The sequence below is a fragment of the Oenanthe melanoleuca genome, chromosome 13 (assembly GCF_029582105.1).
Source record: "Oenanthe melanoleuca isolate GR-GAL-2019-014 chromosome 13, OMel1.0, whole genome shotgun sequence".
In the NCBI taxonomy this organism is placed as follows: Eukaryota; Metazoa; Chordata; class Aves; order Passeriformes; family Muscicapidae; genus Oenanthe; species Oenanthe melanoleuca.
The window spans coordinates 4125274-4149763 of record NC_079347.1 but is presented as its reverse complement, the minus strand read 5'-3'; the positions used below and the strand labels follow the sequence as shown (position 1 = coordinate 4149763).

Below are 24490 nucleotides of genomic sequence, written 5' to 3'. Positions count from 1 at the left end.
AGCAGGAGCCAGGCTTGGCTGGTGGCTCTCCCCAGCACGGCCTGGGGAGGAGGTGTGGGCTGGTGAGTCAGGGATGCTGCAAGAGCTGGAATCTCATTAATAATGGAGACACATTAATAATGGAGACGTCCCTGTGACGCTGCTGTGGCTGGAGGGAGGAGGATGAAGCTGCTGGCACACAGGGGAGCTCTGCTTCCGGAGCAACCCTGGACAGGCTCTGCCACTTTGGCAGGGAGCTCCAGATTGCCAGAGCTGGGCTAACCCCACAGGTGAGGGGGATTCTGAGCTGTACCTGACACCCAGGCTGAGCTGCCAGGGCTGGGATTCCTGGCCATCATTTTCTATCCCATGCCATGAGCTGCTGGGGTTTTTCCACAACAGACTCCTCCCCAGTAAAACATCCTCCCTGCTCTGACGTGATGATTTGGGGAGAGGAGGATGTGTGGGCAACACCATGAGCTGGCCCTGCAGCCTCTCTGCTGCTGCTGAGGCTCCAGGGACCTCTGGAGCTCTCCTTCCACCTCTTTCCATCCCTTCTGGCTTTGTTCAGCCTTTGTTTTTCTCAGCCTTGGCATCTGGCAGCCCCACCAGTCCCAGCTCTCTGAAGCCCCTGGTGATTATTTCCCCCAAAATTAAGGGGGTCCCACACATTAGGCTGCTCCCATGAGAAAGCTCTTGGCTGTGAACTTCCCCAGGCTGCAGCACAAAGCCCAGGGCTGCCCAGCCCTGCCCTCCCTCCCATCAGAGCCAGGTCTTTGCTTTAGATGTCCTCACCATGCTGTGAGTCCCTGGGCTGGGTTTCTGCCTCCAGGAGTGAAACAAGCACCCACTGCTTCTCTCAAGGGACACCTGTTGCACTTTCCTGTGGCAGAGACACGAGCACAGGCATTCCTGGGGGTGTCAGTGGAAAAAGGGATTGCACAGGGACAGCTTGAAGGGGCTCTCACCTCCCTGCCACCCCTCATTTCTCTCTGCAGCAAGAGAAGCCAGCTCCTGCAGCTCCTCCTGCGCAGGCAGCGACTCCAGAGCAGCCACTCCTGCAGGAATTTGCCTGGAGGAGCTGGTGGCACTCCAGAGGTGTCTGATCCCAAAGGAGAAGGTGACTCTCAGAGGGATGCAGCTCCCCTCACACAGAAGAGCAGCAGCACCCGGGGGTGCCCGGGGTGCCCAGGTGGGTGGGGTGCCCACAGGGAGGAGCAGCAGCTCACGTGGAGTTCCAGCTCCATGGGTGGGTGGTTGTGATGATGCAGCAGGAGCAGAAATCCTCCCAAGTCAGGCAGGGGGGAGATCAGTATTGGATCAGTGGAAAATGAGTAATCAGCAGAAACCACCAGAATTTTCGGAACTCTTCGTGCTTTTCTCGTGTCTTGTCACCTCCTTGCTGCAGGCAGAAGGTGCTCAGTGGGGTGTGGGATCCAACAGGGTGTCCTGTGGGATGCTCTGGGCAAGGAGAGTTGTCACTGGCACTGCCCCATGGCGGGGTGTGGGTGGCCCTGTTGGGGCTGGACTGCCCTGGACACCTCTGTCCTTCCTCCCTGTCCATCCTGCAGGATGCTCAGACATCTTTGTCTCTCCCTGAACTCCAAGCCCATGGCTTGTTCTCACCTCTGCATTCTCCATGCTGGTCCTGAGAGAGCAGGATCCTCTCAGGATGGTCAGGGCAGAAATATGAATGTCTCAGCATTCAGTGCCCTCCCACCAGCCTCTGGCTTTCTCCTTGAGCTGTTGTCACCACCAGCTGGCTCAGCTGGATTCGTGACAAATGGGTGAAAGGCCTGGAGTCACCAGCCCTGGGAGAGAAATGGAGATCTTGGGGTAGGGAATGCAAGGCAGGGAAGCAGAGAGGGGAGGGAAGGACCACAGAGAGTGGTGGGCATGAAACTTCAACACAAAATCATGGATCCAGCAGGATTGTGCTGCTGTAACCTCAGAGACACCAAGAGAGGCTGAAGCCTCCTCCATGAAGGAGACCCATAAATAACCCTCTTGGGAATAAAGAGCTGACTCTTCATTATTCTGCCTAGATCAAATCCTAGCTGCTTATTTTTAGGCTGTGCTCTGCCTCATGGTGCAGGCATGTGGCTGGAGCCTGCAGCTCCATCCAGACCCAGGAGCTGAGAGCATTTCCACCTGCCTGGGAGCCCTGGCTGAGTACCTGGATGGGATTATCCTGAGCAGGCAGGCACAGCCCTTATTCCTCTTAAGCACATTAGCTGGGAGGGGAAGGAGGAAGAGGAAGGAATGACATCCCTGTGATTTTTCAGGAACTGCTCATGCTGGTGGCAATCTCAGCAGAATGAAAACCTTTAATTTCAAAGGCTTTTTTCTCCTTTCCAGTGGCTGGAGCTGCACAGCTCTCAGAGATTGTGGGTTGCAGGCAAAGTCCACTTCCCAGCCCTGCCGTGTGGGAGGAAGTTTTGTGATTAGGACGCACCTGGGAGCACATTCTTGAGCTGCTGTTTTTCTCCCTGTGTTTTCCTTTCCATCCTGAATGGCTGATAACAGCCTGTGTCCAGCAGGTCCTTTCTAGACGGGAAAGAAATCCAAAGAACAGTAAGAATGGAAGAGATTAAACAGAGGAAATGCAACTTTCCTGTACAAACCTGCTGCTGGGAGAGGAGCCCCTCGCCTGCTGTTATTAGGCAGAGCCTGAGCTGTGGTGCTTTGCAAGGCTGGAAGCTGTGTTTATTTTCTGAGCAAGGCCTGTTTAACTCAAAGCTTGTCTGGAGTGTTCCCAGAGAGCCCCCTGATGGCTTTAGCTTTCATCCCAATATCCTGAGCGTTCGTGTTTGGAATAGCTGGGAAAAGGCAAAACAGCAAAAGGCTTTGCAGGAGCCAGCAAGTTCAGGGTGAGATGTAGGGTGGAAATAACCCCTTTCCAGGGTGAGGTGATGCCAAATGTTCCTGCCTCCCATCCACCTCCCTCCTCCTGAGGCTTTCACCAGGTCCTGTTCTGAGCCAGAACACAGAACCACCATCAGGTGCTTCTCCAGCCCCTGGACTGAGGCTGTGCTCATCACTCAAGGAGTGTCAGAGGGGATTGAGTCCCACCAGCCTCGTGGGTTGGGTTTTTGTTAAAAGGGAAGGGCTGGCAGAGCACTCCTGCTGTGGCAGTGGGTATGGCTCACCTTTGCTCTGTGAGAAGCACTTGTGCAATGGGGTTGCACCAAGCTGGCTCTGCTGCAGGAGAAGCCAGTCCTGCCTCCCTCCTGCTCCCACGGGAGATCCCACTCCCTGTTTGTGTTGGCAGGGTGGGAGCACACCCAGCTGGGTGCCAGGGGCCAGCCCACCCTGCTGGAAACCTTCAGCTTGGCTCCACCTGAGCACAGCCCTGGCACACAAACATTTGTGCTCGCCCAGCCGGCACCTGTTTGTGTAAGGAGAGCCTGGCTGGGGCAGCCAGCACCTCCTGGGGAGCCCTGGAGCAGTGACAGCCCTGTCACACTGCTCCCAGTGCTCCCTGAGCCACCCAGGTGAGGCAAACGGAGCCCCAGCCCAGGGCTGGGTGGGAGGTGTGTGGTGCCAGCAGCAGGGCAGGAAGGAAACAGCTTGTGCTGAGGGAAGGAGCTGTCAGGAAGGAGGACAAGCCCATCCTGCAAGGAACTCGCTGGAGCCAGGCTATCCAGCCTCTGAAAAACCGGATTGGAATGGGAAATATGCCTGAGGAACACCCCTGGTGTGAGCTGGCCTGGGAGGAGCTGGAGCTGGGGCTGGGGATGTCAGTCCTGCTCGGTGGGGTGAAGGTGCTGGGGGAGGAGGGAGCCCTGCCCTGCTGGGATTCCCTCGTGGTTCCTGTCCTGGATCAGCCAGGATGTGCTGATGGCAGCAAAGCAGCTGTGATGTGTCCCCATGGCTTTGCTGGACGTGGCACTAAGAGCTCCTGCCCAAGGACGGAGCTGAGACCTGCTGGCATCAGAGCAAGGACTGCACCCCTGCTGCCACCGGCAAGGGACAAGGGACATCTGTGTGCCCAAGGCCACTACCAGGCCATGCCCTCCTGCCCAGCCCTCCTGAGCCCGTGTCACTGCCAAATCCCACATGGCACAGACCAGCCTGGGAATGGTCCTCCTGGGGTGCTTTACCCCAGCCCCACACCCAGCCAGTGTCATGGGCATTGCTTGGGGCCCCAAAATCAACACCCAGCCTCTCTGCGGGCAGGATGGGTGCAGGCAGGGGCACAGGATGGGCTTTGTGGCACCAGCACTGGCTGGGAGCCAGTGGAGCAGGTGCATGTGTGTCCCTGTGCTGCCCTGTCCAGCCTGAATCACAAAGGGACTCAGATTGAAGGGCTGGAAGTGCCAGAGAGCTTGTGCTGGCCCATGGGGAGTTTTGGATTCAGTCACAGACGCTGCCTTGTCCTGCATGAGTCACTGAAAAACTCAAGAGTCCTTTTCACAGTGACACTTTCTGCACACTGTGGGTCAGCCTGGAAAAACCCCGGTGCTGCCATCCCCTCCCTGTGGTCAGGACGAGGGATCAGCCTCTCTCTCCTCAATAGCTTGTTTATAAGAATGCTAACACCCCACCAAGCAAAAAAAAAAAAAAAAAAAAAAAAAAAAAAAAAAAAACCAACTTCATGCCAAGCAGCCGCTGGTTCCCCATGCCCCAATCCTGGCAACCCCTTCCCCGGTTATATTTTCATTTCTGTTTTCTCTGCCGCCGTTCCCTGGCTGAGCAGCTGCTAAGGGCAGGGGGGCAGCGCCGGGGACACGCCTGAGCTTGGGGAACACGGCGGGAATGCGTTCGTGGACGGGCTGTGAACTCCGGGGAGTCACCGGGGCTGTGCACAACAATACCAGGGGGACACGGGGCACCTGTCCCTGCTATTCGTGACAGGGGCGAGGCGGTGTGTCCCCTGCTCTCGGTGTGTCCTCTGCCCTCTCGGTGTGTCCCCTGCCCCCCTGGAGTGTCCCCTGCTCTCGGTGTGTCCCCTGCTCCCGGAGTGTCCCCTCCAATGTGCTGCCGGCACACTGCCTCGGAGGATGGACGGACGGGAAGAGCGGCCCCGGTGCCGGGGCTCGGCTGTTCTAAAGGACAGAACCCCCGTCCCTATACCGGGTGCCGGTGCCGGTGCTCGCTGTTTTGAAGGACGGAAGCCCCGTCCCTGTGCCGGTGCCAGGGCTCGGCAGTTCTGAAGGACAGAACCCCCGTTCCCGTGCCGGTGCCGGTGCCGGTGCTCGCTGTTCTGAAGGACAGAACTCCCGTCCCTGTGCCGGTGCCGGTGCCGGCGGGGCGGCGCGCTCGGGGCCGTTCGGTGCCAGCCGGGCCGGCCGCCAGCCTCCCCCGCCCGCCGGGCTGCGCAGGGACCGCCCCGCTCCCGGAGACCGAGCTGCGGCTGCTGCGGGCCGGACCGGCACCGCCCGGGGTCACCCCCTGCTCGGGTGATCCCCCTTCTTGGGGTCACCCCCGGCCCGGGATCCCCCCGTGCCCGCCCCGCTGTCCCCGCCCGCAGCAGCGGCCGCGCACGGCGACCTGCGCAACGCCGCCCGCTCCGCAGGTGAGAGCCGGGCCCGGGGGGTTCGGGGGGTTCGGGGGGACGCAGCGAGGCTGGGCTGGCTGAGGAGAGGGGGTGACACTCCTGGGTGTGCTGGGAGCTGCGGGCGCGGAGCCGGCGGCTCCTGTGCGCGGGGGTCGGGGGGGGCCGGGCCGGTCTCCGCGTTACGGACTGGGATGCCCGGAGACCCCAGTTAGGGACACGGATGCTGGGAGCCCCTCGTTATGGACTGGGATGCCCGGAGACCCCTCGTTATGGACAGGGATGCCCGGAGCCCCCCGTTACGGACAGGGATGCCCGGAGCCCCCCCTTTAGACAGGGATGCCCGGAGCCCCCCCGTTACGTACAGGGATGCCCGGAGCCCCCCGTTATGCACAGGGATGTCCGGAGCCCCCCGTTATGCACAGGGATGCCCGGAGCCCCCCGTTACGGACAGGGATGCCCGGAGCCCCCCGTTATGCACAGGGATGCCCGGAGCCCCCCGTTATGCACAGGGATGCCCGGAGCCCCCCGTTATGCACAGGGATGCCCGGAGCCCCCCGTTACGGACAGGGATGCTGGGAGCAGCCGAGGCAGCAGTGACAGCTCAAATGCGAGAAGCTGCCTGGGAGCGGGGGGGGGCTGGGGAAACGAAACCTGCTCCTGCGCTGTCTGCCTTCTCCAGCGCTGCCCAGAAATGCTGCGGTTTAGTTTTGCACTGTTCCCTTGTCTCACTGAGGTCCCAGGCCTGGGGAAACCCCCCAGAGCAGCTCTGTGCTCCGAGGATGCTGCTGCAGGGACCAGGGACACCCCAACACTGCAGGGCACCCCTCCAGTGCTCAGGGGGGTGTCAGAGCGGGGCTTTCCACCTGCCTCCTGAATTGGGGTTTTGCTGTCACCCCAGGCAGAGGACACTGAGTTTGCCCAACAGTCCTTGATGGGAATCCTTCTGCCTGGACACCTCTGAAGCACTCGGAGGGACGTAAAAACGTCTCCCCCTCCCTGTCCCGCCGCAGCCAATGCCACAGGCAGGGGAGGCAGGGGATGGCAGCTCCCAGGGTGACCCACCCCGAAGGTCCAGTGCCATCTCTGCTTGCTGTGCCAGGCCCAGCTCTCCTCCAGAGCAGCAGTGGGCGTGTGCCAGGAGGGGCCGCTGGCCCTGCCCACGCTGGCAGCTGCATCAGCCACTTGTTAGCCCGGTGGGAACGGGAGAGGGGCTGGACTGGTGCAGTCTGGCTGTGGAGGTTGGCACTGGCAGGGCAGGTAGGGCAGGGCAAAGTCTGTGTGCTGCTTGTGCCATCTGGCTTTTATCCTGCCAGGCACCTCTGCCTTGCCTTTGCTCCTCTCCTCCCGGCAGCATTGCTGCCCCTGCCGGGGTCTGCATCCAGCCCGGCTGTGCCTGTGCCAGGGTGGGCTGTGCCACACCTTTGTCTCCCAGGGCCTTCCTGCCAGGAGCCAAGCACTGTGAGCTGCTCATCCTCCCTGCTATCAGTTAGAGCAGAGCAAGTTTCCTGAGAAGAAAACGCCAGGAATTAGCTCGGATTTTCCACAGCAGAGAGGAGACAGGAGAGTGCTGTGCCATGCATGGCCCTGGCAGGGCATCTGGCAGAGGCATCAGCAGCTCTGCCCACTTCTCCCCCCGTCCCAGTGGCTTTTAAAGCAGCTCTCGCTGTCTCAGAAACATCTCTTGTTCCAGCACTGCAGAACCACTCTTTGTACTCTGAGCAGCACCCTTGAATGCCAGGCAAGGTGCCAGGCACTGACAGCCAAGGCAGGGAGGGAACAACTGGCCCCAGCAGCAAGGAGCTGGAGTGGAGCTGGCAACCCCTGCTCTGCCCATGGGGAGGGGTCCCTTCACAGCCCCAGTGCTGGGGGCACTGCTGGCACCCCTGCCTGCCCCCAGCCCCACAAGTCCTTGCCTGCCACACGTGGGTGGCTGCAGCCAGCCTGCTCCTGCTGGCTGGTTTTGTGCTTTTGGAGTGTGCCTGTAAATGCAGATGGGTTGAGTGGCCCTGGGGATGTGCTGTGGGGTCCCCCAGGGACAGGCTGGGCAGCTGGGTTGGGCAGCAGTGCCAGGGCTGCCCGTGGCACCCTGCAGTGTCTGTGGCACCCTGTGGCACCCTGTGGCACCCTGCAGTGTCAGTGGCACCCTGTGGCACCCTGCAGTGCCTGTGGCACCCTGCAGTGTCTGTGGCACCCTGCAGTGTCTGTGGCACCCTGCACTGCCAGTGGCACCCTGCAGTGTCAGTGGCACCCTGCAGTGTCAGTGGCACCCTGCAGTGTCTGTGGCACCCTGCAGTGTCTGTAGCACCCTGCAGTGTCTGTGGCACCCTGCAGTGTCTGTGGCACCCTGCAGTGTCTGTGGCACCCTGTGGCACCCTGCAGTGCCTGTGGCACCCTGCACTGCCTGTGGCACCCTGCAGTGTCTGTGGCACCCTGCAGTGTCCTGCTGCCATGGCGAGTGCAGAGCTGGGCTCTGAGGATGCAGCTGAGGCTGAGGAGGCCGTGTACGAGGCCATGCCCTGCGACAGGACGGAGCTGAGCCAGCGCCTGGCCGTGGAGGAGCTCATCACCACCGAGGCCAGCTACGTGCACAACATGCAGCTGTGTGTGTCAGACATCCGGGCACACCTCCAGGAGAAGCAGGTGACACCGGCTACCCCCCCCTGCCCCCTCTGCAGGGGGGTCTGTCCAGAGCTCTGAGATGCCCAGATCAGTGCAGGTGCTCCTTCCTGAGCTCCCCATCACCAGCCAGGCTCTGGGGTTGGATGGACATTGGGTCTGACCCAGTACAGCCATCCCATGGCTTTAACCCTGTCCTGCCTGGGAGCCCAGACAGGTCTCAGCATTCCCAAAGCCTCCTGAAGCAGGGCATCACTCCAGCTCCTGGGGTGTCCCTTGGGGCACGTAGAAGTCACTAAGAGTGCATCTAAAACACCTGGTTCATCTCTGATAAATTTGGCTTAGCCTGGGGCATCTTTGTTCCCTTCAGCTGCCTGAGCTTGACCTGGAAGGACTCTTCTCTAACACTGATGACATCCTCCATGTCTCCAGACGGTTTCTGAAGGCTCTGGAGGCCACAGCTGGCCAGGGCCAGGAGCAGCTGCTCTGCATCAGTAAGTGGTGCAGTGCCCACCCATGGGCAGGGTGTGCCAGCCCCTGCCCTGCCCTGCCCTGCCACCTCCTGCCCCTGCCCAGCCTGCAGACAGCAATGGGGACAGCAGCAGGCCAGGGGGCAGAGCCCTGCCCTGGCACGCTTGGCATTGCTCCACTGGCTTTGCCCTTCCAGCAGGCTGGGGAGAGACTCTGCCTTCCCTGAGCCTGTGGGAAAGGACCTTCCTCTCCAGCCCCACTCTCCTGCCCCAGGCACCCTGTTCCAGGAGTTCAAGGAAGAGATGGAGACTGTCTACAAGATCTACTGTGCCAGCTACGACCACGCCCTGCAGCTGGTGGAGAGCTACCGCAGGGAGCCCCGGCTGCAGGAGGAGATCCTGGACACCCTGAATGCCACCGTGTAGGTCCCTGCTGCTGCCACCACCTCCCTGGCCCTGCTTCCCATCCTGGCTTTGCCCTTCTCCTCTCTGGACAAGCTGCCTGCGTGGATCCATGTCACCAGGCTGGGTGTGATATCATGGCCACCACCTTTGTGGCATTTCTTGGTGTAATCCTTGGCAGCCTGTCCTGGACCCTTGGTTCATAATCTTTTATGGTGGATCCCAGAATAAGGGATGGGTGACATCCACAGCTGCTGCCTTCCCCAGGAGGGCACATACTCCTCACATTGACCAGAGAGACACAGGCTGGCCCTCGGGGACCTGAACTATCAGGGGGGTTACAAATGCTGTCAGAGCCAGGAGAAGCAGGAGTGGCAGTGAGGAGCTCCTGGGATTTGCTGCTTAGGGCACAGGTGATGTGATTCCCAAAAGAGAGGTGCTTTCCCTGAGGGTGGGAAGGGACACACTCTGCCCACTGATCCTGTGTGCCAGGGCTGGACACACACAGAGCTGTTCAGGGAGGCAGGACACCCACCCAGGGCTGGCACTGCCCTCAGGGCTGGCAGGCACAGAGTCCCCCTGCAGCTGGAGAATGCCCCACAACATCTGGGCTGCTCTCTCCCAAAAACACTCCCAGAGAAGCCACGGAGAGCAGGAAGGCAGAGCCCTGCACACCAACCCTGAGCAATCCCTCTCTCCATCAGGCCTCACACGGGCGCGTCAGACCTCAGCTTCTTCCTGGTGATGCCCGTGCAGAGGGTCACCAAATACCCTCTGCTGCTGGGGAAGATCCTGGAGAACACCCCCAGCAGTGCCAGTGCCCACTCAGCCCTGCAGGCAGCAGCTCGTGCCATGGCCCAGGTCAATGCCAACATCAACGAGTACAAACGGCGCCGGGAAGTGGGTGAGTGAACAGCACCCAGACCAGCCCTGTGCTCTGTGGGCACTCATTCCCACTTACAGCACCTCAGAGCCTCCTGCCTTCCACCTGACCCTGTGCAGGCAGCTCCCCTTTCTTTATTAATTAAGGAAGTTTCTATTAAGGATTTTAAAATTAAATAGTTGAGGTAACTAAAGAACACAAAGTGATAAAAACAATCAAAAGCATTCAGAAAACAGTTTTCAAAATGCAAGCAATTTTTTAAGTCTAAAGTCTGAACAGGTTTTTGAGGCATCTTGGAACTGGTAGGAAGGGAGGTGAAGTTTTCTCAGCATGGTCTGTCAGGAAAGGGATTCTTCAGCATGGACTGGCACTGTGGTGGTTGTTAGCAATGTGGTCAGCTGGGATTGAGCTTGTATGAGGTAGAATGGGGGGGAGTACATGTTGAAACTCCAAATAGAAATCATTAATTTCGAAAAAAAACAAAGGTTGTTACCTTGGGAGATTTTTCTTTCTTTTTCCCCCATATCATCCCCCGCTTTGTATTAAAAAGGAACTTTGAGAAAACAGATTGGCAGCTGGGTAGCAAAGGTAGGGAGAAGCATGGCTGTGGGAGGGAGACCATGGAGGGGAAAGGAGAGTAGGAATTTGATGGAACATAAAGAAAGGGTAATGGGATTTGGGGAAATTTTGAAAGGACTTATTTTGTGGATGAAAAAAGGGGGAAGTGGGAGGGAAGCAGGGAGGCAATAGGGATTGGGGGAAGGCATGTATTCGTTTGGCTGGTTTTGCAAATGGAGGAATGGACTTTTGGTTCCAGGACAGCTGATTAGTGTGTTGTGCTCTCCTTGCTTTTGGGCTGCTGCTGTGAGTTGATGGCTAATGAGGTTCTGCAGTGAGGTGGCACCCAGGTGTCTCACCTGGCCATGTCAGTGAGGCTCAGCAGTGAGGTGCACCCAGGTGTCTCACCTGGCCATGTCAATGAGGTTCTGCAGTGAGGTGGCACCCAGGTGTCTCACCTGGCCATGTCAATGAGGTTCTGCAGGGAGGTGGCACCCAGGTGCCTCACCTGGCCATGTCAGTGAGGCTCAGCAGTGAGGTGCACCCAGGTGCCTCACCTGGCCATGTCAGTGAGGCTCAGCAGTAGGTGGGCACCCAGGTGCCTCACCTGGCCATGTCAATGAGGCTCTGCAGCGAGGTGGGCACCCAGGTACCTCACCTGGCCATGTCAATGAGGCTCTGCAGTAGGTGGGCACCCAGGTGTCTCACCTGGCCATGTCAGTGAGGCTCTGCAGCGAGGTGGGCACTCAGATGCCTCACCTGGCCATGTCAATGAGGCTCTGCAGCGAGGTGGGCACCCAGGTCTTCTCCCCTTGCACGAAGACCACGCCCCTGTGGATGTAGATGACAACCCTGCCGAAGGTGTAGAGCTGCTTGCCCTCGTGCCTCTTGCCAATGATGGGCATGAAGACGATGTTGTGCTCCTGGGCCTTGGTCTGGATGAGGTCCTTGAAGCTCAGGGGCACGGGGCTGGCGGTGATGCCGCGCTGTGCCACGTTCCCGGCCGCGCGCTGGGCGTCCTTGCGCCGCTCCCTGCGCCACAGGCACGCGATGTTCTCCCGGGCTCCCGGCTGCGTGTGCCCACCCACGCCGCAGGACACAGCCCCATTCATGATGTCAAGGGCTTCACTGAACTTGTCCTTGATGGAGGGATGTGCCAGCACCTGGTCTGAGAACATGGACTTCCAGCCCAGGTACCACTTGGTGATCTCTTCGTAGTTGGGGCTGTTACTGAGCCAAGAGCAGAGCACCTGCAGCCACTTTGGGAAGAAGTGTTTCTCCAGCAGCCCAGCCAGGCTGGAGACAGAAATCATCCCCTCCCAGTCAATCACCCAGTAAAAGGCATCCATGTGCTGCTGGTGGGGGTTGATGATGAGCTCATTCAGACACATTCCGAGTTTAGGCACGATGTTGTTGACCATGAAAGCCTCCCAGGAGCCAGGAGTGAACACGTCCTTCCAGGGCTGAAGGATGAGCTTGGCAGAGGAGTCGCTGGGGTGCCACTTCTGCAGGGCCTTGGCCAGCTTGGTGCGGATGGGCGAGTAGAGCGGCTCCAGCCGCGCCTGCAGCAGCGGCAGCCAGGGCTGGATCCACCAGTGGCTGGGCACCGTGTCCGTCAGCGGGTCCCAGCTCTCCACCTCCTTCTGCAGCTTGGGGAAGATGAGCTGATCCAGGATGTTATCCAGTATCCACACAGGAACAACGTTCACCCAGCTGTCCAAGAAATCCACCATGGATCTGCAGTTCCTTGGCTGCCACCGCGCCACGATGTTCCTGACATGTGGCATCCAGATCTCCCACATCAGTCTGGGAAAAGCATCGGTTGACAGGTCCTGCCCACTGTGGGATAACAGCTGATCGTTTTCCAGAAGGCCCTTCCACTTGGCTATGATCTCTGTGCCATATGTACAGTCCTTGAGGGGATCCCAGTTCTTGAAGTATTCCTTCATGAGAGGATAAACTATGGCCACTGCCAGCTCCACCCTGCCTGACATCCAGTACTCCTCATAGTACTTGTCCTGCAGGGTCTCAAAGATCTCTGCACACTCATCCAGGGTCAGAGGGTTCTCACAGCCTGGCTGCATCCGCCTCTCACACTCCTCCACCGTGTCCAGCACCTTGATGAGGTTGCTGATGGCCTTCTCCTCGTGGGACAGCACCTCAGCCACCCTCTGGATCTCGTGGCTCAGGCTGAGCACCACGTCCCTCTCGTACTGCAGCTGCCGGTCGCTCTGGATGATCTCCTGCTCCGTGATGTCGATGAGCAGCTGCAGGTTGTGCTCCAGCTCAGGCAGGGCAAACCCCTGGGGCTTGGAGTTCTTGCCCAGGGGCTGCTGGGGGCTGTCATCTGGGATGTTGTTCTTGTGGCTGATCTGGCTGTAGCTGTAATAAACCTTCTGCTCCCGGCCTGTCATGTCGATCACCTTGACCTGGGGCAGCTCCTTCTGAGGGGCTGCAAGCTGCTTGCTGATCCTGCCCTTGGCTTTCAGCTCTTCCACTGTCTTGTAGCTGTACTTGGGCTTTTTCTTGCCTCCATTCGGGTCCTTCTGCCATTGGCTGAGCTCCTTCTGAAATTCCTCCTCAGTTTCCTCTTCTGAGTCCACCCCAGGGAAGTCCTGCAAGGACTGCATGGTCCTCTTGGAGCCGTAAGCACCCACAGCACCTTTGCCTTTCCTCTGCTTGGCCTCGATGGGATTGATGATTCCTTGAGCATTCTTCCCCAGACCTCTTCCAGGGACATATCCCATCTTCTGGAGAAGCTTCCGCCCAATTCCTTTAGTGTGTCTCTCCCAGCTGCCAAAACCCACGAAGGACTTGGAGCCCCCTGCGAAGCCTTTCTGGCTGGGCTTGAAATTTCCACCTATTTTTAACTTCTTGGGCACAAACTCCTTGGGCATCTCCTCCTGCTTCACAGGCTTCTCATCGCCATCCGAGTCCTCATGCGAGTGGCTCTCAGCCCACACGCCGTAGGTCGCCTCTTCCTTGGTGTGGCGCTGCCGCTGCGGGTTGAATTCGTTCTGCAGGTTCCAGTCCGACACCTCAAAGCTCTCCATCTCCACGCCATCGCCTCCGTCCGTGCCGTACAAGTGCGACAGGGACATGGTGGCACCGCCGGGATGCCCGATCGGAAATTCCTGACCCGGGAGCTCCGGCTTGCTCACGGAACCCAGGACGGAACCCACGACCGGACCCGCCGCGCCGCCAAACCCGATGTCCGACCGCGCTCCTTTGCTGCTTTATCCAATTCCTTAAATTCCCCAGATGGGAGGGACTCCCACAGTGGCAGTGCTGTGGCTCTCTTCCTACTCGCTCGCATATAAATAAGTGGGAAGGGTATGATTTTATTTGCCAGTTCCCAGTCTCCCCCCCGGGTGGCTTCCATCTGAGTGCTTACCCAAAGATCCTCGGACAGCATAAAACTTTCTCCCCACGTCATCCCAAAAGGTACTTAAAAGAATAGAACACTCATTAGTAAACGAAAAATGTTTAAAAACCCAGTTAAGAAATCCTTTAAGTCGCTTCTTTGAAAACTTAAAGTCTCCCGAGATAAGGGTACCTTGGTAATAAATGTCCCTTTGAGAAGGGCTGAAACTCGGACGGCTCAATTGATTGCCCATTCTCGGTTCTTCAATTCCTCCACCCTGCAGTAAAAGGCGAAACAGAAAACAAAGAAACATCTTTAAACAGACGTTCTGGTGGCACAGAAACGTCCTGGATCCCGGGAGAAGTGATTGAGCTCTTCTGTGATTCCTGTCGGCGACGCAGAAGAGAAGGGACAGGAGCCTGGTGCGGGGTTCCGAACAGCAGCTTTATTCCTCTTCTCCTCGAGCGGGTTGTTATAAATGAGAAACAAAGTCTCGATATTTAGCAAAATTTAGATTGGTTTATTTTATACAGACAGAGCAAGCAGAGCTGGGGAAAACGTGGGGGTCACCGCCCGTCCACGTTTCCACCGAACTTGGTTTGCAGCTCCCTTTTTATAGGATGGTTTTCCTTGTAGCAATCAATAATTGTTATTGTTTTGTTGTAGTAATTCTGCAAGGTAAGCAGTGGTGGTCAAAGAAACTTCCAAACTTCCGTGGGACAGCTCTTGGGACAATTGGTCATGTAACCATCTGGTTTTGGTAGATAAGAAACAGAAGACGTGGGAAGCCTGATCTTTAGCAGATAGTTTGCCATTGATTATACAAAGGCAGGAAATCTGATTCTCCAAAAAACCTTTCAGACTGTGGAAAACCCCCCTTTTTTTTCTTTTACAAACTGGTATACAATATTCAATATACAAAATTCATAACGGGGATTTAAACAGAATGGGTTTAATGGTATATTTCCCTTTATCTAGGTCCATGTTCTTTTCTTATTTTAAGTATTCTGGTTTATACAAACTCCAAAACTTCTCTGATTAACACGAATCATTTGTCAATTATCACAGGGTCGAGGGAGAGGGGTTTATATAGGGAAGCTCAGGGGAGGGGTAGAGCATCACTGAGGGTGCAGGAGAGGAAAAAGGGGGGAAGAGCCAGTGGGATAGAGCAGGGAGGCGTTATGGGAGAAATATTCTTCTCTAATATCAGAAAGTGGGTGCCTAAGAGCCTTCAAGGGAGAGTGGCTAACTCCATTCCTGTAGGCTCACCAGCCTCCACAGAGGACAAAACCAGTCTGTCCACATTCCTGGGGCTAGGGAATAGGGAATAGGGAATAACACTCCTGCCCTTGGGATAGGAGAAATCAGGCTCCCCATAGATGGGAGCTCGCCCTGGTTTTTGGTTTTCCAATCCTTTCCTTCTTCGATGTGGTTCATGCTTATCCCATTGATCAGCCCCGTGCTGCTCACCTTCGTTGCCTGCTCAGCCACGAACTCTCCTTTTCTGCTCTTTTCTCCCCGTTTTGTGTCCTGCCACCCGAGGCAGCAACCAAATACAACAAGGCGGAGCACCTGACGCTGCGGGACCGGCTGGCGCGCCTCAACACGCACTCCATAGCCAAGAAAACCTCGCGCCTCAGCCGGCTGCTCATGCACGAGGCTGGCATCGTGGCCAAGGTGGGCAGCCCTCCCCCTGCCTCGCCCCTGCTGCCCCTCCTGGGCTCCCTCCTGCGGCATTTTGCTGCCCCTGAAGTGCCTCCGTAGCAGAATGAGGAGCGCAGGGTGCTGCTGCCTCCTGGTTCTCCATCATCCCCAGGATCAGTGGGATTGCAAGGGTGCAGGGACACACCTCACTCCACACCCCAGAGCATTGCAGAGCAGCATTTTAGCTCTCAAAGCACCTACAGCATCCTTGGGCCCCCCAGCAAAAGGAAAGACAGTGTTCCCCAGCACCACGACCCCACCAAGAGCTGCCTGCACCAATGTTTTGACCCTTTCCAGATTCATGGAGCCCTCCAGGCTCTGCCCTACCTATCCCAGCCCCATGAGCTCCTGGCTGCTGTTGCAGCCCCCAGTGATGGCCACCAGCCCTGCCCATGCTGGTGACAAGCTGCCTCTTTCCTTACAGACTGAGGACAAGGAATATGACGACCTGGAAGAGAAGTTCCAGTGTGTGGCATCCAGTGTGGCCACACTGAAGGAGAACATGGCATCCTACCTGGGCCATTTACAGGTAAAACCTTGGCCACTGGCCAGGGGCTGTTCCTTGGGATTGTGGCATTCTTTCAAGGAGCTGTTGGGGATGTCCAGGGATTGGCAGCTGTTGTGTCAGGGAGCTGCACAACATCCAAGGATTGCTCAGGTCCAGGGGGGTTTAAACCAAAGGTGAGGCTTTGACAGCACTGTCTGAGCTGGTGTCATTTGAGAATAATCTGCCCTTAAACTTATCATTATTTCAAGGTCTTAAAAGATTGAAAAGGCCAGGTGTTGTTCAGCCTGGGAATTCTTGCTCTAATAATGTGTATAAGACAGAAATGTCCCCAGATCAGTCCTGACAACAAATTGCCCTTCTGAAATCACCTGGGTCAGCAGCTGCTGCGATTTTCTCATGGAAATCCCCTGGGGCATCTGAAGAAAATGAAAGTCTGAGCGCTGACAAAACATGCAATCCCCAGACACAGCATTATCAGGAAAGCTGCTGAGGGTTCAGCAGCAGCTCCTGGGCTGGAAAGACCTTGCAGGACAAGATTGCCGAGGGCTGCCCACACGGGACCATCGGGAAGGGGCTAAAGGAGTGTGGTTCTCCTGCCTGCAGGCGTTCCTGCTGCCCACCCCTCACCAGTGCGACCTGCAGATGGACGAGGGACCCGCCCAGCAGCACCGCCGCCTCTCGGAGCTCCTCCTCAGCTCCGTGTTCCCAGAGTTTGTGAGTGCTCCTTCCCTGCACATCTCCTGCAGCTCTGCCTCCTTCTGCCAGGGCACACTGAGGGCTGGCAGCCAGGATTTGAGTCTCCCCAATGTCCTCACGGTCCCCCAGAGCCCAGCTCAGCAGGCAGAGCCAGGAACAAGTAACAGGATCCATCTGCAGTCCCTGACACACGAAGGGAGGGAGCAGCTCCAGGGAGGAAGGGAGGGCAGGGACAGAGACACGGCAGCAGCAGCACAGCTCCTGAGCCCAGCCAGGGCTGGGGTGAGCTGTGTGATGGGCGTCCAGGGGGATGGGGAGGAGACCAGGACACCCCAAGGCAGGGGCAGAGGCCTTTAAATGGGGTCGGGGCAGGGGTGTGGGGAGAGAAGCTCAGCTCTGAGCTGTTTCCATGGAGCACAAGTTTGGGATTGTGTGGGGCAGGAGGGCTCCCTCCCAAGGGTTTGCACTGTTGGCATCCTGTGGGCAAATGTCCCAGGTGCTCCCACCCCACACAGGCCCCTCCACAGATCCCCAAACCTTCCCCCTGCCCCAGTGCTGGCAGCTGCTCCTGGCTGGGGGCTCACGTGGGAACTGGGGCTCTCCCACCTGCCAGAAGCAGCGTGTGGACAGGCTGGTGTGGCAGCCCCTGTGCAGCCTCTCAGACATGCTGGAGGGGCCCCAGCAGCTGGTCAGGAAGCGCCTGGACAAGCTGCTGGACTACGAGGAGATCCAGGAGAGGAGGAGCGAGGTGGGCAGCGTGAGCTACGACGAGGAGGCAGCCATGAACACCTACCTGGCCATCAACGACCTGCTGCTGGCTGAGCTGCCCCACTTCAACCAGCTGGCCCTGCAGCTCCTGGGGCAGATCCTGCGCTCCTTCAGCGCCCTGCAGCTGGACTTGGCTGCCCAGGTGCTGCAGCAGGCAGAAAAGGAGCTGGAGCAGGTGAGTGGGACCCCTCAGGCTGAGCCACACCTGCCTTCTTCAGGTTTGGGAGGTCTCTGAGATATCAGGGCACTGAGGTTTTGCTGTGGCCCAACTGCCCTTGCAGACACACAGCTGCCTGTGCAGCATTTGTAAGGATCTCACTTCCTTCCTGCCTGGGGAAAGCCAAATTTTCTCTTCTGCACTACCCTGCTTTCTGTTTGTGGACACTGCTGGTGATTTATTGATGTGCTGCTGTCTGAGAGATCAGTGTGAGCTCACAGCTCCTGAGAGCCCCGTGCCAGGAAGGCAGGGAGGAGAAAGGAGCTCCTGGGCTGGGGTACAGCCTCCCCCAGCCCATCCCCTGGGAGATGTCTCCCAGAACTCACTGCTCAGACTGAGCCTGATGTTTGTAAATACAGAGAGTGAGGGCTGTCAAAAGCCCTGGGGTGGAGCACAGTCCTGGCCTGAGCCAGGACCAGGAGGAGAACAAGGTGCAGCTCCAAGTCAGGAAGGATCAAACCTTTGATCCCATGTGTGAGGTGAATTTAGTGGTCAGGTCTGATCTCTTGCTTTCTCACCCCTTTTCTTCCTGCTGCTTCCCTTCGGCCATACCCAGAGCTCTGTCCCTGATCCCAGTCTGTCTCCACAGCTGCCCCACGGCCACATGCCCCTGCCCAGTTTCTGGAAGGTGGTGGAGGACGCCCTGCAGCAGTCGGGGGCTCAGCTCCGTGCCTTCTGCCAGGCCTTTGAGACCATCACACCGAGCCCTGGCACACAGGTAGGGCTGGGCAGGGCACAGCTGGATGGAGAGACTGGGCTGTGGATTTATCCACTGGGACTGTGGCTTCCCAGTGCAGAAAATCCCCTTGGTGGGGAGGCTGGCTCAGAACATGACCCAGGGGTGTCCCACAGTATTTCCCCCAAACCCCTGAGAGCAGCTCAGGGATGAACCAGCTCAGCTCTGCTGGCTCTGGACACTCATCTGCAAACCTGGGGGTGGAGCAGGGAGTGTCCAGGAGTTTCTGCTCTTACCCTGGCCCTGGGATGTGATCCTGCAGAAAGGAGAGCAGGTGCTGTACAGTGTCTCACTGAATGCTCCTGTGTCTCGTGCTCCCCACCAGCCTCTGACCCCTGCTGAGGAGAGGAAGGTCCTTTCCCTTGTGAGCAAGCACGGCCCAGACAAGCTTTACCAAGTGACCAGCAACATCAGTGGCAGCAGAGACTTGGACCTGACCTTGCTGAGGGGACAGATCGTGGCTCTGCTGCAGAGCTCTGACACCAAGGGGAACACGAGCAGGTGGCTGGTGGATGCTGGAGGTACTGTGAGTGCTGTGGGCAGCCTCTCCTCACCTGAATCCTTTCCTTATCCTGGATGGAGCAGGCTGTGGTGTCCTGGGTGCTCCCTTCCAGGCTGTGCTCAGCCCAAGGCCACCTCAGCTCTGCCATCAGCTGCAGGGGTCAGGTGTCCTGTCTGATTCCCCAGGGGAGACTCCTGAAGTGTTATGGCTGGGGAAGGAGAATCCATGCACCAGAAAGATATGGAACTCCTCTTTTGACAGGGATTTCTCCTGCATATCCCCTAGTTTGAGCAGGGCTGCTATGCCATGCCAAGCAATAGCCAAAATGTCATTCCTGTCTCCTCCAGCCAGTCCTGCCTGTGCCAGGCAGCAGGACCCCATGAGCTGTGTGTGTCCATGTCCTGCAGGTCCCCGAGGGTTTGTTCCTGCTGCAAAACTCAGACCCTACAGCCCAGGACAAGCCCAGCAGCCTGGGATGCAGCTGCTGTCCCTGGACAGTGGCACAGAGAGGAGGAGACATTCCTATGCATCCCCTGAAGCTCCCAGGCCACAGGTGGCCACCTTCACCCCAACATTCCAGGTGAGAGTGGGGGACATCCCCAGGGCCATTTCTAGCAGCCCCACCAGCTCCCTGCTAGTTCCTTGTGTGGGTGGGAAGGTGGATCTGCTTTTCCAGGGGTCTCCTTGCTGGGACCAGGGTGGACAAGGCAAGAGAATTGTCCTTGGTGTGTCCCCAATCCCTCCATCCCTGGCACTGCTGTGATGCCCTCATGCAATTTCTTGTCCTGCCACATCCTTCCCCTATTTACAGCCAGCCCCAGCAAAGGTTTCCTCCCCCTTCCTCCCCTGCCTTCCACAGGTGGTGGCCGGCTTCTCCTTCGCAGCCAGGAGCCCGCAGGAGGTGACCCTGCAGGCAGGGCAGCCCGTGCTGCTGCTGGAGCCCCACGACAAGAAGGGGAGCACAGAGTGGAGCCTGGTGGAGGTGGATGGCCAGAGGGGCTACGTGCCCTCCAGCTACCTGGTGACCGTCCCCGTGCAGGACCCCGCGGGCTGGAGCTTGCCCGTGTGAGCGTGGCCAGCCCACAGCACGGGCACGGGATGGGAGCAGCCAGCTTGGCACTGAGGACACCTCACAGGAGATGCTGGAGGGAGGAGCCCCCGGCTGGGAAGGTGGTGGGAGGCACCTGGGGGGCACAGCCCAGGGGTGTGGGCACGAGGATGGCACTTGGGAGGCGCCTGTTGGTGGGAGGTGTGAGGGTGCCAGGTGCTGTGGGTGTGTTGGCACAAAGCAAAGCAGCACCAGGGAGTCAGGGCAGGTGGCTGCAGTTATCCAGGGATTTGCTGAAATCCCTGCGAGTGACAAATGTGTCCTGGGGGTGATGAGGCAGCATTGTCCCTGCTTGGAGGAGGATTGAGCAGCAAAGGTGCAGCAATGCAGAGGGGTCCTCAGCCAGGCAGGGGGCACTTGGACACCTGGGCACTTGGACACCTGGGCACTGAGCACCTGGGCACTTGAGCACTAGGCACTTGAGTACTTGAGAATTTGGCTACCTGGGTGCCTGAGTACCTGGGCACTGGGCACCTTAGTACCTTAGAAACTGGGCACCTGGGCACCTGAGAATTTGGCTACCTGGGCACCTGAGTTCCTGAGAATTTGGCTACCTGGGTGCCTGAGTACCTGAGCCCCTGGGCACTAGGCAGATGGGCACTGGGCACTTGAGTTCCTGAGAAACTGGGCACCTGAGAATTTGGCTACCTGGGCACCTAAGTACCTGAGAAACTGGGCTCCTGGGCACCTGAGAATTTGGCTACCTGGGCACTGAGTGCCTGAGAATTTGGGCAGTGCGCACCTGTGGCAGCGCTGCGCTGCGGCCGCCAGAGGGAGCCCCGCACCAGCTCCCAGTGCCCGCTGGGCTCCTACTGGGAGCGCTGGTGCGGGAGTGCGGGAGTGCGGGAGTGCGGGGGCACTCGGGGGTTCCGCACCGCTCAGGGCGACAGACATCGCCACTCCCGGGACCCCCGGGCCCCCCTGTCCCCTGCAACCCGCACAGATCCCCACCGGGTTGACACGGGTCGCATGAAAGAGATTTTTGGGAGAATCAATCCGTGTTGGTCCTGACCTAAGGCACGGTTTGAGAATGGGGACAGCCTCCCTCCCGCCTTTCCCGAGGTATCCCAGCTCCCTGCCTCAGTTTCCCCGTGGCTGCACTGTTAGGAGACGCTGATATGGTGCCAGAGGGGACTTCAGGAGCCGCCCGGGGCTGGCACGGCTCGCTGCCCATCCCTCACCCGCAGTGCAGCTCCGGGCTGGCGTCGCCCCGGCTGCCCTGGGCTCCTGACTGCCCGCATCAAAGGTGCCCGTGCGGGCTGGCGAGCGCTGGCACGCCGGGCCCTGTGCCCTGCCCTGCCCTGCCCTGCCCGGGGCCACCCACGGGCTCCCCGCAGGTTCCCCAGTGCTCTGGGCAGTGGGGCAGGGCTGGCACGTCCTCACCCAACCCTGAGCATCTGCCAGGCAGGTGGGGACAGGCCCCAGGCACTGCCCTGTGCGTCCCACTTGTGGGGCTGGGGTCTGCTGGGGGTCACCTTCCTTTGTGTCTGTACCTGTGGGGTGGCAGCCACCTGTGCCCAGGTGGCATTGAAAGCCCTGAGGAAATGTTCAGCTGCACAAAACCTGGGAGGGGACAGCAGTGCCAGAGCTGGGGACATGTCCTGGGGATGGTCCCAGCCTGGGGAAAGGCTGATGCGTTCCTCAGGGAGGGAAAATGAGCAGGCTGGGGGATGAGGGTCATAGAGCAGGAGCTGGGTGTCTGTGCTTGCCCAGGCCCTGCAGCCACAGGGCTCACCCCTCCAGCTCCCTGCAGATGGCTCCTCTGGGTTTTTCCATCCCTACTCAAATCCCATCAGGTCGGGTTTCTCTCCAAGCCACCTTCCTGCCAGCTCAGTGGGGTGCACAAGCAATCAGCCCCGTGCCAGTTGAGGCTGGCCAGAGCCTGAGACCCTTCAGAGGGTTAGAGGTGATGGTGGCACAGGGAGTGCTGAGATCTCTGATCCCTGGGCCATGATCTTCCCACTGCAAGGAGATCTGGAGTGGTCAGGACTTGACTGGACATCCAGCAGGAAGAGAGAAATGAGTTCATGTGGCTGGGCTCTGCAGTTCCCCCCAGTCCTGCTGCCAGCCTCGATGGCTGGGGCACCTTTCCCAGGGGTCTGTGTCCATGAGTGCAGGACGTGGGTGCCCATCCCTCCCTTCTCCCATGAATCCACCCAAACCCAGGGCACTGCTGCTGCCCCGAGCCTGGAAGTGCCTCTTGGAGTCACGGGAGGGCACGGGGCTCTTCCAGCCTAAACACGATGGGGGATAAAGGGCACAAGTGTGCCTTTAAATAGCCTGTCAAGGACAGGCTCTGCCGGGAGGAATGCTCTGGCTGGCCCGGTGGAACGTGCCTGTGCCTGGGGGCACGGGGGGACAGCGGGGCAGGGCCGGCTGCTGCCGGGACACCGGGTCAAGGTTAGGCACGGCCCTGGCCCGGTGCCACCGTGCCATGGCTTGGCACCAGGGCAGCAGAGCCGTGCGAACAGGGACATGAATGCCAGGCCAGGGGTTTGCCGTGCCCGGGGCTGCTCTGGAGGTGACAGCGCCCTGCCCGCCGGCCCGCACGGAATTTGGCACCGGCGCTGCCTGGCCGCCGGAGCGGCTGCTGCGCTCCTGTCCGGGCTGATTCATATCCTGGACGTGCCGGCATTTGGATGGTGTCCACCCGCGGGTGTGACAGCAGGCTGTGGCCCCAGGGCGCGGGTGCCAGCCCGGCCGCGTGCCGGGGCAGCTCCGGTCTGCTCTGAGCCGCTGCTGCTCCCCGGGGACACAGCCCAGGTGAGACCCGGCACGGCAGCAGGATGGCTCAGTGCCCAGGTGTCCGTGTGCCCATCGGGCACCCCGCGGCAGGGAGGCGTGAGAACAAGGAGCTGCCACGCAAGCCCCAAGCGCAGGATCCCAGTCCGCTCGCCACGGGGTGCAGAAAGGGCGGAGGGAATAAAGGGCGGAGAGGGGAGCGAGGAGGAGCAGGGTGGCAGCGCTGGGCTCAAGGGCACTGCCAGCCCGAGAGGCTTTAGGCTCAGGGTGCCCGCGCTGCCAGGCTGAGCTGGCTCCGAGCAGAGCTGCAATGTCCCCTGCCACCTGCGGGAGCAAGGGGACCCACGAGGAGCTGCCCGAGCCCCCGGGCACCCTCCTGGCCCCTCGTGTGCCCGAGGAAGGGCTGAGCCCCACCGAGAGCGAGCCCGGGGTGCGGAGCAGGAGGGGAGGTGTGAGCAGCAGCGCTCGCTCCAGGCTGGTGCAGCTGGCACCTGAATTGTCTAATAAAGTGTGAAATTGCTTTCATGCTCTGCTACCTTTGCTGAGCTGGACCGTCATTAGAGCCCCCCCTCGCCGCCCGCACCGGCTGCCGCCGTGTCCCGCTGTGCCAGCTGAGCCCCGGGCTGCGGCCCCGCCTGGCACAGCCCGCAGCACCCCCGAGACGGGTCCCCAGAGTGCCCTCAGTGCCGGGGTCCCCAGAGTGCCCTCAGTGCCGGGGGTCCCCAAAGTCCCCTCCGTGCCGGGGTCCCCAAAGTCCCCTCAGTGCCGGGGGTCCCTAGAGTTCCCTCCGTGCCTCTCAGCCCCTCCGCTGTGCCCAGGCTCTGTGACAGCACGACCTGCTGCGGGGGCAGCACCAGGATGGGGGATCCCTGCCGTGGGGATGGATCCCTGCCGTGGGGATAGGTCCCTACCGTGGGGATGGGTCCCTGCCGTGGGGATGGATCCCTGCCGTGGCGAAGGGTCCCTGCCGTAGGGATGGATTCCTGCCGTGGGGATGGATCCCTGCCGTGGGGATGGATCTCTGCCATGGGGATGGGTCCCTGCCGTGGGGATGGGTCCCTGCCATGGGGATGGGTCCCTGCCATGGGGATGGGTCCCTGCCGTGGGGATGGATCTCTGCCAGGGGGATGGATCCCTGCCGTAGGGATGGGTCCCTGCCATGGGGATGGGTCCCTGCCGTAGGGATGGATCCCTGCCGTGGGGATGGGTCCCTGCCATGGGGATGGATCCCTGCCGTGGGGATGGGTCCCTGCCGTGGGGATGGATCCCTGCCGTGGCGAAGGGTCCCTGTCCCGGCTGGGTGCTGCCGTCCCGCCTCCTCATGCCCCGGGGGTGCCGGGATCAGCTCAGGTCAGAGCCCTGCCCTGCGGCTGTGCCGCTGCCGAGGCCCTGCCCTTGCCCATCAGATAGGGGAGGGCTCCATCCGGCCGTGCCCGGAGCTGCCTCGGACCCTCCTGAGGCTGCAGAGAGCCCCCACCTCGGCAGGGACAGAGGGACAGCCCGGCCCCCCTCGCCGCTGGGTGACGAATTGTTCCTGAGCCACCTGGCTGTGCACAGAAACTGTTCTCCACCTCTAATAACAATAATCCATCATCCCGCTCTGGGCAGGGGATGTGCGAGGTTTTGCAGGGCTGGGGAGCAGGTGGGGCTGGCGGGGGGGTTTTGGGGGGCTCCCCTGAGGGGACACAGGAGCCTCTGCTCCGGTGGTGGCTTCCCTCCTGCACTGCCCAGCTATGA

At 59.6% G+C, this 24490-nt stretch overlaps 2 protein-coding genes across 5 annotated transcripts; one reads left to right on the top strand and one right to left on the bottom strand.

The window, feature by feature from the left end:
- Nucleotides 1-5294: 5294 nt before the first annotated feature.
- On the top strand, nucleotides 5295-23286 carry ARHGEF37 (Rho guanine nucleotide exchange factor 37). Of its 2 annotated transcripts, none has more exons than XM_056502348.1 (13): nucleotides 5295-5497; nucleotides 7916-8119; nucleotides 8466-8589; nucleotides 8840-8987; nucleotides 9672-9871; nucleotides 15319-15449; nucleotides 15901-16005; nucleotides 16588-16698; nucleotides 17294-17623; nucleotides 18255-18383; nucleotides 18727-18922; nucleotides 19311-19483; nucleotides 19763-23286. In XM_056502348.1, exons 2-13 carry the CDS (start codon nucleotides 7928-7930, stop codon nucleotides 19970-19972), a joined length of 2049 nt encoding a protein of 682 aa, XP_056358323.1. In that variant the 5' UTR covers nucleotides 5295-5497; nucleotides 7916-7927; the 3' UTR covers nucleotides 19973-23286. The 2 variants fall into 2 exon arrangements, with proteins under 2 accessions (XP_056358323.1, XP_056358324.1); XM_056502349.1 differs by having other exon boundaries at nucleotides 7897-8119.
- Nucleotides 10854-14063, bottom strand: LOC130258724 (tuftelin-interacting protein 11-like). 3 transcript variants are annotated; one of them, XR_008841535.1, is made up of 2 exons: nucleotides 11067-14063; nucleotides 10854-10916 (listed from the first exon to the last, which is right to left on the bottom strand). XR_008841535.1 is itself a non-coding variant. In XM_056502347.1 (2 exons), exons 1-2 carry the CDS (start codon nucleotides 13507-13509, stop codon nucleotides 10913-10915), a joined length of 2346 nt encoding a protein of 781 aa, XP_056358322.1. In that variant the 5' UTR covers nucleotides 13510-14063; the 3' UTR covers nucleotides 10881-10912. The 3 variants fall into 3 exon arrangements, 2 of the variants coding, with proteins under 2 accessions (XP_056358322.1, XP_056358321.1); XM_056502347.1 differs by having other exon boundaries at nucleotides 10881-10916; nucleotides 11168-14063; XM_056502346.1 differs by lacking the exon at nucleotides 10854-10916 and having other exon boundaries at nucleotides 11016-14063.
- Nucleotides 23287-24490: the final 1204 nt, after the last annotated feature.